Consider the following 17,679-nt stretch of genomic DNA (forward strand, 5'->3'; position numbering starts at 1 on the left):
TAGAGTGCTCAAATGCAGAGTGAAACGAGAGTCTACCTTGTTGTTATCCGTAAAAATGTTTTAGCCTTCCTAGGAAAAAGCAAAAAGACATTATAAATGGTACTAAAAATGTTAACAGCATCTGAAGTTATATTTATTGTGGAAAGAACGTGATGCCCAGAACAGCTATGAAATTACCGAGTGCCATATAATGCTAAACATGTGTATAGAGGTAATTTAGTGGAAAGAGGCTATAATGTATAATGACTTAAAACTAGTGATAGAATACTAGTTATATTTTCGAGCACTTAACAGGAAAATAATATCTTAAGACTTTTAATGGGTTACGTATTGTTTTCAATATTTGTTCTAGTCGAGTATTCACATAAAGAAACATGCGAACAGATCTTCGGCCATTAATATTTTATAGAAAAGGGTAAGATATAAAAAAAAAACAATATATGAACATATCTATTTATATATGTGTAAGTGTAATAAAAAGTTTTATTCTACTTAAAGCTCAAATCCTTTAAACTTTTCAGACAATTATTAAAATACTCAGTATAAGAAGATCTTCAACATTGATCTGCACAACGTTTTACTTCTTTTTTAATCCAATAAAAACTAAGAAATGCAACCATTGAACTCGAACATTGATAAAGCAAAACATTTTTTCGTAGAGAGCGGGATCTTGGGACCCGTTAACTTTAAATATTCGCATGACATAATTCGGAAGACGTCTACCATTCACATTGACGAAACTCTTAAGAATCAGGTAAGGATGGATAATCTGATTCCCAACGAATACACGCTTGCACCTATGTTAACAATAATAGGTGTATAGGTATCGTATTTCCTTACTACTAATAAAGATTTCATATGCAGTCGGTCAATTATCGAGCAACTGTTAGTCCGTCTGTCTATCCATCTGAACGCTGTGATCTCGTGAACTATAAAAACTCGAAAGTTGATATTAAGCATGAAGATTCTAGTCACACACATACCCATGAGCTCAAAAAAGCTGGGGTCGGAAAAATTGAATTGTTGAAATTTGAAAGCTGGAATCGTTTGCGCATGTTTGGCTGCAAATTAGTTTTTTTTTTGCCCACGTCCAGTTCTTGAGATCTGAATTTTCGAAAAAGTTCAACAATTTGCAATAAATAAAAAATTTACTTTTTTCAATTTTTTTTTTTAAATCGCAATAACATTGTTTGCCCACGTTACCTTTAGAATTTTTAAGAATTTATACTTTGGAAAATATAAGACATTTGAGTTAATCTCGCTCTACTCAGAGAATAAAGCGTTTGCCAATCTCTTAAAACTAAATATTATCAATAAAAAAAGAGTATGCCCTATCATTATTATTAGTTTTTATCGTTTGTCCATCCTTTAAAACTAGTTTTTTTCATTGGCTCATACGTTAAAATAAATATTTTTTAAAAACGTTTGCCCATCCCTTAAAAATAGCTTTTTCGTGTTCCCACCTATTACAACTAAATCTGTACATATGTATGTAATAACTGTAAGTTGTGGCGCCAATTCACATGTTTTAGGATCGGCGGACAGAAGCACTTACTTATATGATGATAGTGAACATATATATATATATATATATATATATATATATATACATTTATATGAAAGTTCATCAACACACTCCAAGTTCAAGAAAATTCTCGAATTAAATTACTAGCATGAAATTTATCAATTTATCAAGAAAAATGTATGATTTGTAAGCGAATATGTATATGTATATATTAAAAAAAAAACATGTAGCGGACTGCGATCTATGTATGTATGTATGTAGCGTAAATACATGTGCTTGTTAAGTAAGAGCTTCTGTCCGCCGAAAGATGGCAAACGAAAATACCTAAATTTAAAGGATGGGCACACAAAAAACTAATTTTAAAGGGTGACCAAAGGAAATTATTTATGGGCAAACAATGTTAATGCGACTTTAAAAAAATGTTTAAAAAAATCAATTTTTAGATTTCCACAATTGTTTGAACTTTTTTGACAACTTAGATCTCAAAAACTGGTCATTAAAAAAAAAAACTGATTAGGGCAAAAAATGGGCAAACGATTCCAGCTTTCAAATTTCAAAAATTCGATTTTCCGAGCCCAATTTCTTTATTGTAATGTAAGCTAAGTTTCAAATAGATGCGGTTATCCACATTCCGAATTTCATTGTTTTATAACAGTAAATTATTTAAAATTAAAAAATAAACATGCGGGATACCTATGCATCTCCTATTGTATTCAAATGTGTACATGAATGCATGTATGTGCATACATATGTATGTGAAACACTTTTTAAATACAGATACGAAAAACATCATTGGGTATGCGATCGAGGGTATTTAGCGAAAATAATTCATTAAACAGTTTCGACGATACACTTATAAATCTTCAAAACGAAATCTATAACATAAGAGATTCATTAGTCAATGGCGAGACTAAAATCATACTTCTCCGCACTGAAATTGGCAAATTAAAGGTAAGATATTTTATTTCAGTTAAATAGGCCATTAGGACATAATATATTTAGTTTATATATAATATTTTTACGTATTTCCTGGGTCATTAAAAACTTCTTAATAGAGTTTATAATTAATTAGTTGAGGACCAACACCAGAAACTTCACATTTACATATATGATCATATATCAGATATTGATCAGTATCAGCAGTTCTACGCCAACTTGTTCTTGAGTTTTGGGGTAGTTTTAAGCCGGAATGGCCCAGATCTGCGCATTATATCACATAGCTGCTGCACCAAAATGTTATAGAAAAATGTATATCGTGACTATCATTTTTTAAAGAAGTTTATTAATATTCGTTTGTTAAAATAGTCGATGGAACAAGTTACCGTTTATGTAAGAGAAGTGCTCCCTACAAAATCTTAAAATTTAAATTAATAGACTCAAAAGTCGTCTTCTACAACACGTACATATACACTTTCTTGCTTATTGATTTTACTCTCACAAGCAAGTGTATACAAAGTATGAAGTATGAAGAGAGCGGAGCAGCGAAAAAGCGTTTCTTAAAAAATGATTTACTTTATGATTTACTAGGTATATAAGAAAGAATGAACTGTTTGTTCTATATAAAAAATGAAAAACAAAGTACCTACTTTATGGGAAAATAATAGAAATTATAATGTGTTAGGTGTAAATAATGTTAAATGTTATTTTAATTTAATTTTATCAAATCTTTCAGGAGTCACTACAAGCAATTATGAATGTACAGATGAAGACTCTTGATTCCTCTGATGAGTTGATCACGAAAATTAAAGCTTCCACACCGAATCTTTGTTTATTTTGCACACCTAATAGATTTATAAAAAGATCGCCGAGTTTCAGTCCTTTTAACAAAATCCTTTTTAACAAAAATTAATATTAAGAACAAATTTTGTTAAAAATACATATTTGTATTAAATAGGTATTATAATTAGGTATAACACTGATACTTAATAATCAAAAAACATACACATTTCAATTAAACTTTTATATTTGGTTTGCCTTGTTTTTAAGAACAATTGCTGCCAACGCTTTATTATTAAATGTAATGTTACACTTTTAGAGTATAATTTTATCTGTTACTTTTAAAATTATAGCGAGTATATACAATAAATAAATAACGTTTTTATAACATATTTTATATTCTTAAATAAAATTTAAAAACTTATTTCTATAAAAATCACTTTCAAGGTTCAGGACACACAAAAATTGCACATATTCCGGAAATTAAAATTACGATAGGCTCATTGAAAAAAGCTGTAAAACTAAATAACGAAGTATAGATTGAAAAACTTGGAGCATTTTATTGCAGAGGTTATTATATATAAACCAAAGAAATTTCTGTTAAGTACAGCAATGTGTCCTAATCCATGACTTTTAAATTACGTTATTCTAATTTATATAATAGAGCAATCGGTCTAGGCATCCAATATTTGTGTTTTCACAATTCTTATCTTGTATATAAACACCATGTTTAGGTTTGGGGAAATTATCTTATGAGTTTTTTTTTCTATTAAATTAAGTAAGCCCGAGGACGGAAATTATATTTAAATGAAATGAATGGCCACAGAGCATACAGAGCGTTGGGATATATTGCCATTTGACAAACAAAAGTTGTTTGTTTAAATATCTAAATTGAGTTAGTATTCCCTTGCAACTGTGAAGGTGATGTACAGGCCTTCCCTGAAAGTGCATTTAGATATATGTATTCTTCAGCAACAGAGTCGATCTAGCAATGGCTGTCCGCTGTGAGCTTAGAAGGTCTACATTCAGCACCAAAAATAAATTTTTGCAACCAAAATGCATGTTAGTATCCAATTTTGGAGCTGGACAAAAATCTATTAGGTTATAATTTGGGTAAATCCAAGTGTTATTTTCGAACGCGTATAAAACCTATTGTGTCCGTTTATGGGTAACATAAATGTTTAATTGAAAAAGGCAAAAATACGACATTTTGTTTCTAGCTACAAAAAAATGCTGAAAACGAATATTGAATATTGACTGAATAAAGAACTTAATTGCCAATGATTCTACTTGTCACACAGCTTTTATACTTAAACCACCATGATGCACTGCTCTGGAGCCTATACATACTTTACTTAGCCTGAAGTTATACGATTAGTCTATATTATGCCTGTAACGACGAAGACGCGCACTATTTTCAATTTTTGGATCCCCCGGTGGTGGTGAAATGGTGCATTTAGGGTGTAGGTCGGCTGAATTTTCACTAGTTGTAAAATTATTTACTCCTGCGCTTTTGACGACATGACCATGTCCAGCTTTTTCCGCGCTCATTACAGTCTCGTTATCATCAGAATTTTCAAGCATTGCATTGGGAATGCCACGGGTTCTTAAAAAATGTATATTCAATTAGAGTGCATTACACACATTCATTATAAGGACATACCTGCTAGAAGTTCGAGATCGAGGTCTTTGGAATTTAAGGGGCAATTGTGTTGGGTCCGTGACATACTTTCCTTCAGTTGATTCTCTACGCCGACGTAAGCCTAAATCAATATAAATCAAATGAATGCGGTGATAATTCATGTTTTGGCCCATAAATGTAATGCAAGAGCATACCAAAAGTGTGCTCGTGACAACTCTTTTATAGTTATATAAATAAATCACATCTGACAATTTCATCCGTGCCCAATAGGTCTCTTTTCAGGTCAATTTTTATAAACCCACTATAAACCCTTCAATTTACAATAGACACATTTTTACAATAGACACATTTAGAAAAAAACTAAAATATAATCCATTAGTAGTATTATAAATAACCCAATTTTGTAGACTATATACAATTTAGGATGTGAAATTATACGTGAAGATACGTTAATAATTACATAAAGGTTTATTTACGAAAATATTGAAAACAGCCATAATTTACAATAAAAGTATGACAAACCTGGTGTAAGATCTGATATATTAGGAGGGCATTCTAAAGCAATGGAGTAAGTGGTTTTCCGAACAGGTATAGTATCCATTACAGAATATGTCGTATCAGACTGTGGATGGTAAGGGATTTCCTGTGGGACTTCTACGGACTCAAGTGTCTTAGATGCACTTATAAATTCAGCACCTGCCCATGATGCACATTTTGATTGGCGTACTGGAATTTTGCTTGGATTCAACAGAGGAAAATCAACTCCTGACTCATTCTCGCCGAAACCGTCAGTGCTGCCTTTTTTAAATTGAGTTCTGGTGGCAGTGTTTCCATTTAACTTTAGTTTATTGACCCCCGCAGAATAAAGGCTACATAAACTAGCTCCGATTCGCTCTTCGGTGACATCCCTGCCGGGTGGTGACATAATTTTGCTGATTGCTTTTTTTGGGAAAGTTATTACGGCAGATGTTGCCTCCATTTCATCACAGTTATTAACGGCTTGATCAGAATGGTCGTGTCCTTCATTAGCGGTTGGAGTATTTTTAACAGCTCCCATTGCATCATAGTAAACAGAATCATCCGGATGGGAGGTATCTGTTTGGGGAACCAGAAATGTGTTATTCTTCTTTAAGAAACAAATTTTATAACTAATTGGAAAATAGATCCAAGCAAAGCTATATTAACAAAAGATTTGATTTTAATATGACTTAATTAAAAAAACTTTGGCAACTTAAAAATGCTGCTGTGAATACGTGATCTAGTTGATAATGTATAAATAAATTCGTAAGAATTTTACGATTTCGAATTGAATTCGCAAAATCGGTGCTACGGTTTTCGAATTCTTATTTACCAAGGGAAATAAATAGTTTACTCAGTGGTCTATTGATGTTTATTCCACATCACCACAAGATCATCTGCCACCTACTTAGTTTATAAAAAATATTTTTTTCTGAACCAACTTCAAATTTAACAAAAAAATTTTGCTGTCGGCAAGTACGTTTACAAAACATTCCGATAGCAAAATTTTTTCAAAAATCAGGGCACCTAAAAACGAAATGGAGGAAATATTACGATTACCGGAGCATGCCTGTATATCATTGGGTTTCCTAATATCTATCGATAAGTCAAAAACATTTTGGCCACGAACAAAACACAAACCATTAGTCCATATAGATTACATTAATACCCACTACATTTTAAATAGGTCAATTATTTCAACAAATTGATTGTAGCTAGGAAAGCCACAAAGATAATAACAATGTATAATTACCTTTGGGAATAACACGAATTTCTAGTCGCCCACTAATGCAACCGTGGTTTTCCTGGATCACAGATCCTAAATCTAAGTTTTGTTCTTGGCATGCCTTAGTCTGTACTCGCCAAGGCATTTTAGCGTCCTCAGCAAGCATTCCGCCGGAATTTAGTTTCATTTGTAGGTCGTCAAAAATATCGTTAAATGAAACATTGGGAAGGCTGTTCCGATGTCTCGATTTATCTATACTGTCATTCGTACTATGTTGAAGTGCTGAATCATTTTTTAAAGGAGATGGTAGTATATTCCTTAAAACCGACGAAGTGCTGGGCCTAGCCAAATGAGTGATTTCCGAATATGTTTCTCGCACACAGACATTCCTCGCAATATCCATACGATATACCTAAAAATTTAAATAAATATAAATACATTACCCCCAGGTTTTTTTTGGCAAAGTGGTTAATTAAATTGATGCTATCTTAAACTAATTTACTTAAAATGTCTTCCGTTAAGGGTAAAAACAAAAAAAATTAATGCATGCAAATATATAAATATTACCACCGGTAGAGATTTGTTAAATATGCTTACTGTGTCATCAAATGCGGCTTGTTGCACAGCCGGAGGCTCCAAGCCTTTTCGTAATACATTACCCATTGCAGGCTCGGACCAGCAGTTTGGTATGGAGGTTCTCAAAGCTTCATAATTCTCAATTCCAGTTATGTTTAGTGTGTACCTATAATGAGCACATTATATTTCATAGCTTATATAGTTTATATATAAGACAAGAGGGAACACTATAGTCCAGTTCCCAGATAAGTATCAGATCAGATCGTTCCTCAGTTAGTGGAATTTAGAACGGGAAATGTCATAATTTTTCTGACATATCAATAGATGTTGGAGAATATAATGAGAAAAAGTTTTTGATCAAATCGAAAGGAATTTACTAGGTTAATAATAATATGAAACAAGAGAAAATGCAATATTCGAGTTCCCTGACTATCTGAAACCCGTTTCTCAGCTAGTGTGAGTGCGAACGCGAAATTTTATCATTTTTCTGGGATATCGATAAATATTGAGGAATAAAATAAGAAAAAATTTAAAAATTGTTCCAAAGCGTGGACGTGACCGTTTTGGCGGCTTTAGAGCGTTATAGTGGGTCTAGCAACATTTTTTTTCAAATCAATAGAAATTTACACGACTAAAAAAATTATGAAAATATATATAAAAAAAAAAATACTATAAAATACATACAACAAGATCAATATTCGAGTAGTTCGTCCGTATCAACGTTATGATCTGAGGAACTATAACAGCTAGTAAGTTAAGATTAAGCATGCAGACTCCATAGACAGGCGATGCGAATGTTTGTTTCGGCGTTAATAGATGTCCGTACGTTTCACAGAACATGTTGGGAACGGAATTTGATTTGACGTGATTTTAACTTCACTTAACTTCTATTGTGCCACCTTTGACATATAAATGATTACTTTTTATATGTATAAGACTTACCTATTCGGTCTCTCCTTTGCTTCGGCTGGAGGATTAATTAATTTGCCTGTATCAGCGACGACATTTTGCGGAAATGGTTTGGCTTCAGTTAAGGGCAATGAAATATCCAGTTTAATCAATTGCTCCAAATTGGGTTGCAACTGTGAGGCAAAATTTACTTGATATATTCATCACGTGTTTATTAATTTACAACAATCAAAAACATGTGGCCACATTTTTCATTATAAGCCCATGATTGTGATATAAGTTAACATTATTCGGATATTATGAAAAAGGCTTATATACGAGAGACATTTTAAGTATGGTATTTTTTAGTCTTCAAACTTACCTGGTGTTCTCTATTCCATTCGTTATCCGTAGTATCCTCGGAATCATCGAACTGACTCTTCCATTGCGATGCCAACGTGAGAGCACCTCCTTTGGTTACTTGCTGCAAAGCTGAAACGTTCTCGTCGTCTATTAAAGCAAATTGGGTGACCGAATGGTCACCTGCAACGCTACTTCTGGCAGTGTTGCTTCCGTTACCAACTCCTCCTCCAATTGCCGACCCACTATTAACCCTTTGACTTGCCGAGGAAGATGGCCGTAAATTTGTAGAGGTTGCAGAACGGCGATTAATCGGCGGCATGGCTGCCAGTCCAAAAATTTGACCATGCTGGCTGCCAAATTTTGTAGACGTGCTGTTTATACCTATTGGGGCAGCATTGGTGGTGGCAGCATATGGATCTTGTTTTCCAGTTAAATCTGACACTTGTTGGCTATGGCCTCCACCCGTTGTTAGATCATGTACACTCATTGGCGGAGCTGTTAGCACACGTAGTCGCCCAAACGTAGATTTTTGTTCCTCCGTTGACCGATTGACTTCAGAGGTTTTATCGTTTGTTACTGCCCCTGTCCTCTGTATGTGCTTATTAGTAATCTCTGGTGAATTATGTTTTTTTATTTGCGACTTTTGATGCTGTTCGATCCCGCTTAAGGAAGCTCTGCCAGCTATGTCAGTGTCATTTGATTCAACGTTCTTTTGATCAAAAACACACTTTGCAGCTATATCAACATTATCACACTCTCCATTTGGTTTCATAAATTTTGTCGGTGCCCTCTCTTCCAGCTTCGTATACTGTAAAAAATGTAGTTTAGAAACACAAGGCAAGGTTCAAGGGCGGTACCGCGGTATGACACTACAAGATAAACCCTAATTATATCCGTTACTCTTAGAGGAATTCTAAATATGCTTGGTCGGTTACCCCCTTTAATTTACGTGCAACGATTATAAAAATGACTGGCAAGAGCAGAGGGTTCAAAAATCGAAAATCGTACACTATGACTGTAAGACATATTAAGCAATTTAAGTGTGAACTGTTCTTTCGGGAAATGTTGTTTCCTAATCCATAAATGAAAAAGTAGATTTGTCAATATGATGTTTGTTTACAATGTTTATCTTCATATGGACATATTAGTTGACACCCCAATACGAAGTAATTGTAATTAATTATGAAAAACATCCTTTCCCGTTTGCGGTTGATAGTTCTTTGCATGAAATCCTGAATGTGGTAACATTACCTGTACATCCTCTCTTTCAATCATTGATGACTTGATTGGTGCACTTTGGATATTTGGTATGGCTACTTGGGAGTTTGTTAACGTAGATGGCTGTTGCAGTCCTTTTGATGTGATATTTTGATTATTTGCAGTATTACCATGTTGTATCAGGGCTTCGCCAGATCCTTTTACTGGCTGTGCCAGTGAAGTTGCATTGCAGTTTTTATCAACCTTTAATATATTACAATTTTTTTTACCAAAATCCAAATCTGATTTAGCTTTGCTTCACTTACTTTTTCTTTTATGTTAAGGGGATCGGTCGCAGTTATATGAGCGGTTTCGATTTCGGCCCGCTTTCGTATCTGTTAAAATGGAGAGAATAGATAAAGAGTCAAAAGAGGGAGGATGTTGCTTTCGGCAAGCCAAATTAATTGAGCCGTTTTTCTTAAAACATTTAATTCGCACATAAAACAAACACACCTATTAGGCGAGGAAGAATTACTATAGCTCCATCAACTCAAAAAATGTGTAATATAAAATTTAGTTACAACTAATCGACACATTTACAAATAATTTAACTTTTGATTCTAAACGCTGGTTTTAAAATATTTAGTTACAAGGCTAAATATTTGCAGATATGAGTAGATACTAAACATTTTTTAGCGCTTCAATGGAAATTGACAACAAAAATAAAACAACAGAAAATTTGGAAGAAATTTTTCCAAAGAGTGTATGTTGGCAGTTATGTAGAAATTGGCAATTGGCAATCTTTTTCAAATGTGTGTGGGTGGCAGTTTTGTGAGGCTCTTGGCCGTTAGCGTCTGTTTTTGGAATCCTAGCTCCTATAATTCCTTTGTTGGCTTTTTGGGTTCACACGGTGTGCATTGCTTATATGTAATAAGCCAGCGTACCCCCTATAGAATGTATATGTTTATTCATGGTCAGATTCCCTGCACAGACGATCTAGTTGATAAATCTATCTGAGATCATTCACGACAATAAAGAGTTTTTCCAAAGTTACAATTCCCACTTAAATCTCCATAACGCGAACGCATGAACAAATATTTGTAAGACAAAGACTGTTAAACTGTTGAAAATATAGGTGTCCTTAGTAATATTGCATCAATAGAAAATTTTAGTTTCGTATTTTTTAGTTTTGCGATCTAACTTTGACTTGGAGCTGGTACTGCTGGTTTTTGATACTAGTTTAAGATTCAAAACATTATTACTACACAACAACCCATATTTATATAAAACAATAATTAAGCATTTTTCAACGAAATTTTTAAAATATTTCGATTCTCTCAACTTTACGCAAGCTAATGGAGCAATTTTTGCAGTCTCCCGAAGTGTCTGCATAGTGCAAATATGTATATGTATGGCCGTTACGCATCTTCTTATTATAATGTCCTTGTACCCTCTCGAAGCTCGCGGTGCCCTTCGTCACAACGTGAGTTTTCATCATTAAATAAGTGAATTGTAAGAAAATATAACTAACGGACTTATATATATATATGCATAGTATATACGTAATATACACAGTATTTACTATATTTTACTTATTTGCTTTGTAAATATCGGCCAGTACACCAAACCAAATTATAAAATAACTTACGTATTCGGTGCCACTTGCGTTAGATGCTGCCACCGTCATTTGCGTAATATTTCCGTGCATATAATCGTTTTTTATAGGAATTGATGGATTGCCTGTTGCACTTATGTTTCCAATTGCAGTGGAATCCACTTTTTCCCAGTCATATGGATCCGACTCTTTGACCCCACGTCTTTTCATACACCTCTCGAACAAGCCAATAAGCATCTATAGATGATTAAATTTTATTTTATTGTATAAAATTATCTTTTGGGATTATCTTCGACTTACCGCGTAGTCTGGGCGGTCTGCATATGTAAGAGATTGAATGTGCTCCAGAAATTGCTTCAAATCAGACGGCAAATGCTTTAACAGTATTCTGTGGTCATATTTTTCCTTTGTCAACCCAACTTGTTCCTTGTCTTTAATTTTTCGCCATGGCAGCTGCCCATTTACAAACTCAACGAGCATATAAAACAATGACCACAGATCATCGTGGCGTCCCATTTCTCTATTTCGGTGCGCATTAATAGAAGCATAACGAACCGTGCCGCGAAAACCTGCAGCAGCTCTTGGACACCGCACTTCCCCTGTGCCAGTGGTGTACTGACGCGCCAATCCGAAGTCAAGCATATAGACGCGTCGACAATTATAAGGCAAACGACCCACAGAAAAATTGCTCTAAAATGCAGAAGAACAATTATTTAGATTTTTTGTTTGACCACCCGAAAATATTGTAAACATAACAAAATTTCTGCTATTACCGGTTTAATATCACGATGAAGAAATCCCACTGAATGGATGGACTCAATGGCCTTTAAAATTTGTAACCCTAACCTAAGTGTTGTACTAAGCGAAAATGCGCCTCGCGGCTGAGCGCGTCGGAGTTCAGCTAAATTCTTTCCTTGGAGCTGCATCACCACATAGTTAAATCGATCATTCCGCCCACATCCGATGAATCGACATACGTGCTCCTTTCCCTGCAATTTCTTAAGAACTGCGACTTCCATTTTCAGCACCTGCTTAGGCTGGCGGGCGGACTCTACTTTAAGTGCGACTTGTTCACGGGTAATAAGATCTTGACCCTCGTATATCTCTCCAAAGCCGCCTCCACCAATTTTACGGACAACCTGCAAGGTATACAATTTAAATAAAATAAATACATATATCTAAGTCAATGTGTGGAATTATGGACGCCTATGTATGTACGCATTAAATATAAAACACACCTTCCAACGCTCCTTTACAACATGACCTGGCTGCAGCAAATCCTCAGAAGTCATCTTGACGGACTCTTTCGCCTTGACGTCTACCAATATTCCGTCCTTTTCAGCGACTGCAACCTGATTTCGGGGTTGATGAGAATACGAATCGTGAGCAGGGAGTTTAGACGAAGGGACCTTAAAGGTCACGCGGCTTCGAACCCCTAAGCGGTTGTGTTTTGCTGGCAAAGTTGCTGACCGCTGCAGGACATTTGGGTGTAGAAGCTCCCCTACTGCATTCAAGTCTGCATCCGCTTCTGCGATTGCGGACGGGCTTATCTGATGTAGAAGACGGGTTTGCAGGATGGCACCAATGAGCGGCGGTGGTTTAGATGGGGGTGGTGGGTAAAGCCTCAACAGGTTTTTCTGGCAATTGCGGTTAGGATTTAGGTACTGATCTTGATTGGAAGAAGGCTGGCATGATTGATTTCCATCGTCGGGCGCGGATGCATTTTCGTCGTTTCTGAAAAAAGAAAATAAAGGCATTGCATTGCTTAGCCATATCTAGAAAATCCACATAATACAAAAAACAGTGGGTCCATTTGAACGCATCTTTAGAACGACTTACGGAACGCATAGTAAATGCCTATAGCCCAAATCATCAGTTGACTATAAACGGAATATACAGATCATTTTGGGCGCTCTAAAACGCAAAAAAATATTTTAACAGGCACAGTTTAAGAAAGAGCTCGAAAAACATCGATGAAAACATCGATGTATGATTTTTCATAAAAATCGATATTCAAAATTATTCTTCTTTGTGCCCATTAATGTCGGATAACGAAATTTCTACACAGATTTCTAAAAGGAGCCTTTCCTTAAAGTTTTTGTTTCCCAAAATTGTACATACATATCTTCTAAAATCTTAGATCTCGTATATGAGCAGTTCTGAGCAGTATTATGTTTTAAATACAAAAATATATTTTTGTCAGATAAATACCAATAAGTAAATAAATAAAACTGATACAACGCATAGAAAACAACGATGATATGTTTAACTCCCATACAAACAATGGAATTCGAACATTTTGAGTCTCGTTGTGTTTCCTATTGATACTATAGCACATAAACGTGCTATTACTTTAACATGAGCTATTTCGATTAGTCGGTAGTTTTTTGTTAGCAAGTAAAATTTTGATGGTTTGGAAATCTGACGAGAATTGTAAGTACATACATACATACGCAACTATCACCAAAACATCGGAAACATCTCATATATTTTTCACTCTGGGCGAACAAAATTAGTATACGCACATACCCAAAAATATGTCTCATTTTACACAATTGCTGTTTCTTTGAAAATTAAAAAATCTGTAAATAGGCATAACGGCAACGCTGGTTCTTCATTCGTTATGTCCGCGTCAGCTGTTTAGGGATCTTATCTTCTTCTTATACATCAAGAAATTCAGAACACATTTTATTGTGACTTGTAAAATTTCACCAGAAGTAAACACCATTGTAAACAGTCCCTTAAGCATAAATAATATGTGTATTTGGGGTATTCCTTTCCGTCAGTTCCGTCAATGAGGTTCTTATTTTAGCTACTACTTTTTAAAGTGTTGTTAAGCTGTAACAAAAAATATTCCAAGCCTATAAAGACATTGAATTTGCATTGTATTTAAAAATGTTGCACAATCATAGAGGACACCCGTTATATTAATCTTTCTAGCACATTCAATTTGTCGACTTAATACAAAGACGGTAATCTACATTTACATCTGAGCCGGAAATGTATGCACAATAAACGACAGGCATATGGAACTTTATCGATTTTCATGTAATGTGTTTTATAAATTGGAACTCCCAGATATAATATTATTTTATGTTGTTTTGTAAAGCCTTATACAGGTGCCTAATTATTAGTTTATTCGGCATAGAAACAAAATAAGTTACTTCCATCATTTGAAAAATACTTTTTTCTTTGAAATTAGTACTTTACACAACGTCCAATGCTAATTGGTAAATCGTGTAAGATATGACCAGAAAGTGAGGATTTAAAACTAATAGCCTTTCCAAAATCTAGCTTTAAATGGTTATTTTCTCCTTAGAATGAAACAAAATATCTGTACGTACATTTTATATTCAAGGAAACTTCTGTCCAAGTTTTGTGTCTCACAACTCACCGCCTAAGTTGGTGGCTGTTAAAACTGGATTTTTTCTAAATAAATTTATACATACCAGGAGAATGTGGAATCTACTTGGAAAAATGCGAACTTTAAACGAATTTATTTATATTTTATTGAACAAGTTAAAAAGTATTCACAAATATTAATCGCTTTCCTATGGAATTTCTTTTATTGGCGGTGTATAGCAGGATGAAGCACATGCCAACTTTTTTTGACGATGTTTAGCTTTGCTTATTTTAATCACACACAGTACATGAACATAAAATTACTAACTTATTAGATTTGTATGATATTGTATATTTAAGAGTTTTCACGGAATAAAATGAATGTATCGATTTTTAAGCTTCATTGAGCTTTTCCGTCCAAGTAAAGTTCTCTGTTAGTTGAACTCAAAGCCAGCTGACAAAAAATAAGCTCCCCTTCCTGGAGGGACTTGCGCATGCTTTCTGCAGTATCATGCCGGTACCAACTTGACTCCAGCTAATAAACGAATAACAGTAAAAACTTCAAACATGACATAATAACATTCTTAGTTTATGCCATGGATAGAAGGTCTGATTAGAGCTGCACGTATGTATAAAAGTCAGCGTTTGCAAATAATTTTATAAGTAGAATTTTCAAAAACATAAATAAATAAATTGCCAAACCCATGCTTCTTCTGGTGAATTTCAACATGATCGCAGTGCTTATGAAACATGTAATACATAATAATACAGTCAGTCATTTGATAACGTGTAACGTCGTTTGACGTTACAAAATTTACTTGTTTGTATTAGGTTTTGCAGAAAATTACTACGCAAAAGTTATATAATACTGAAACAAAAAAGGGATCTTTTAACTTTCGATTTCGATCTTTTGTTTCCATATTTAATGATTTCTTCGAAAGGCAAAGACAAAACAGTTCAAACGTGTAATCGTAGTATACATGGAATATTATATCCCTTTGTATTAAGTATCTATAAAACAGATAAAATGTTAAATTTCCAACTATATAGAGTATACCAATATATTAACAGGACCGATAGCCGAGTCGATCTTGTGCTGTCCGTCCGTATGAAAGTCGAGACCTCTTGAGCTATAAAAGAGAGACTTGCCCTATAAAAATGTGTCTTGTACCAATAAGCTTTTGCACAATTTAGAAAGTTTCGCGATTTAATTATAAACTTATAGGCAAAGCCCCGCTTAGGACCGATTCTAGTTGAGTTCATATATATAAAAAGGCTTTCAGAAATTTAGAACGTTTTAAAATATATAAATTCATTCATAATTTCACCGATAGAGTTAGAAATAGCTGCCGTTCTAATTCAATACTTCATCCTTCAGCTTATATTTGTGAAAGATTGAATTTTATTATAACGGCGTTATATTTTAATACCACATTTCCGTCTGACCGTCTGGCATATTAAGAAAATTCATCGCAATTTATAAAAAACTAACAGCACTGCTTTTTTTCCTTCACTTGTTATGTTCTTACTATAATATTTTTAGTTTTATTTTTCTTACACATATGTTAAAGAAGAGTATGAGTCCAAAACATACCTGAGGTACTCCTGCAAATGCATGCTGGCCAAATTCTGTGCTGTCCTTAAACTTGGATATCTTAGAACTTGAGTTTAATGTGTTTTTTTTATTTTCTAAAATATGGCAAAACTATCAACGTAAGTAATATAAGTATTACTTAAAGCAGCCGTTATGATTAACTGTAAGATAGAATAATTTATGCATGATATAATCGTTTTTTGTTTATAATTTTAATGCAAAAGTACTTTAATTTGACGTAAGCTGTATTTTATTCTGTTGTAATACGATAAGTACGCTACTTATTGCTTAAGAGCAATTTATTGTATTAATAATAATGTATACAATTATTTAGATTAGCACACATCACTTATCGTCTGTATTTATGATTACGTTTATTTACGCTATATAGGCAAATGTGTCTATTTTTAAATACTGATTTAATTATAGAGGAGTTCCGTGAAAACGTGGAAAAAATAACAACGCGGAATTCGCGTGATCCACTTGTATCCATTTGTTCACATGACCACATTTGTAAATGTATTATTTTTAAGACGATCACATTATAATAAATTAATTAAAACGAACAGCAAAAGGTGGATTTGAATTTGGTACTTTAAAATTGGTCTTTATAAAATATTTTTTATTGACGACAAACCTTTTGTTATGCACCAATAAAATATTTTACTAACCAAAATTTTCATATTAGTCTGCGAAAAGTTGTATTTAAAAAAATATATTGTTCTATCAAATGCTTCCCGCTGAATCTTTAGGCATTCTGTGCATCGAACGGATTTTTTAGGTATATACTAAGGTATTCAGATATGTGTGTATACGTGAATAACATAAACAGCTATCTTTAGTCTCTGCAAACTTGCAGCCATTTGAGACGATATCTTCAAGAACGAATTATTTCAACATATATATAGCTTGTGTTTTTATATAATATATGGCATTTTTTAGTAAAGTCGGGAGTAAAAGAGGCACTTCAATTTTGCTACGATTATATATTTTCATCTCTATAATTTCCTTTTCTTGGTTTGGTTTCGAGTTTAAACCAGGGCTAATAAAAAGTGTATATCTACAGGGGCAATCACAGAAGACTTCCATGGTTTTCCTTCAAAGATTCTAAGCATTTTAGATCTATTTTTACAAGTTCACTTCAACATCTGATCTCCTTCAGTCATAGAGTTGCCAGACAATTATTTGTCAGATGTTCGAACTACCGAGGCACCAGCTTTATTATCGGCTCCACACTTTAAAAAGTTTTTATATATTTTAATTAGCTACTAATAAAATATGTTTGTATAAATCAATACAAAACCTAAAAACACAATTTTTCTTTAACTTTCTGTAATTTTTCTGTTCCATAAAAGTTGCTAAAAAAAAAAATAATAAGCTTATAAGAAAACATAAGTTATCGCGAATCGAATATAAAAACTATATATATATATATATATATATTATATATAATATATTTTATCTACAATATAAACAA

At 33.7% G+C, this 17,679-nt stretch overlaps 2 protein-coding genes across 4 annotated transcripts; one reads left to right on the plus strand and one right to left on the minus strand.

Moving 5' to 3' along the window:
• Positions 1–222: 222 nt before the first annotated feature.
• LOC27208628 lies at positions 223–3,633 on the plus strand. Its single transcript, XM_039296232.2, is given in 5 exon segments — positions 223–415; positions 522–754; positions 2,303–2,476; positions 3,198–3,314; positions 3,317–3,633. Coding segments are annotated over 4 exon segments (468 nt in total). The 5' UTR covers positions 223–415; positions 522–610; the 3' UTR covers positions 3,350–3,633.
• LOC6724711 (tau-tubulin kinase homolog Asator) lies at positions 2,777–17,351 on the minus strand. 3 transcript variants are annotated; one of them, XM_016180579.3, is made up of 15 exons: positions 17,267–17,351; positions 16,203–16,363; positions 12,505–13,000; positions 12,040–12,405; positions 11,567–11,956; positions 11,300–11,503; positions 9,978–10,046; positions 9,706–9,915; positions 8,474–9,262; positions 8,146–8,285; positions 7,225–7,369; positions 6,655–7,039; positions 5,406–5,978; positions 4,905–5,004; positions 2,777–4,847 (listed from the first exon to the last, which is right to left on the minus strand). In XM_016180579.3, exons 2-15 carry the CDS (start codon positions 16,223–16,225, stop codon positions 4,616–4,618), a joined length of 4,122 nt encoding a protein of 1,373 aa, XP_016037279.1. In that variant the 5' UTR covers positions 16,226–16,363; positions 17,267–17,351; the 3' UTR covers positions 2,777–4,615. The 3 variants fall into 3 exon arrangements, with proteins under 3 accessions (XP_016037279.1, XP_039152141.1, XP_016037278.1); XM_039296207.2 differs by lacking the exon at positions 17,267–17,351 and adding an exon at positions 16,874–16,985; XM_016180578.3 differs by lacking the exons at positions 7,225–7,369; positions 8,146–8,285; positions 17,267–17,351 and adding an exon at positions 16,874–16,986.
• Between the last annotated feature and the right edge of the window lie 328 nt (positions 17,352–17,679).

This window comes from Drosophila simulans, chromosome 4 (genome assembly GCF_016746395.2).
Source record: "Drosophila simulans strain w501 chromosome 4, Prin_Dsim_3.1, whole genome shotgun sequence".
Classification (NCBI taxonomy): Eukaryota; Metazoa; Arthropoda; class Insecta; order Diptera; family Drosophilidae; genus Drosophila; species Drosophila simulans.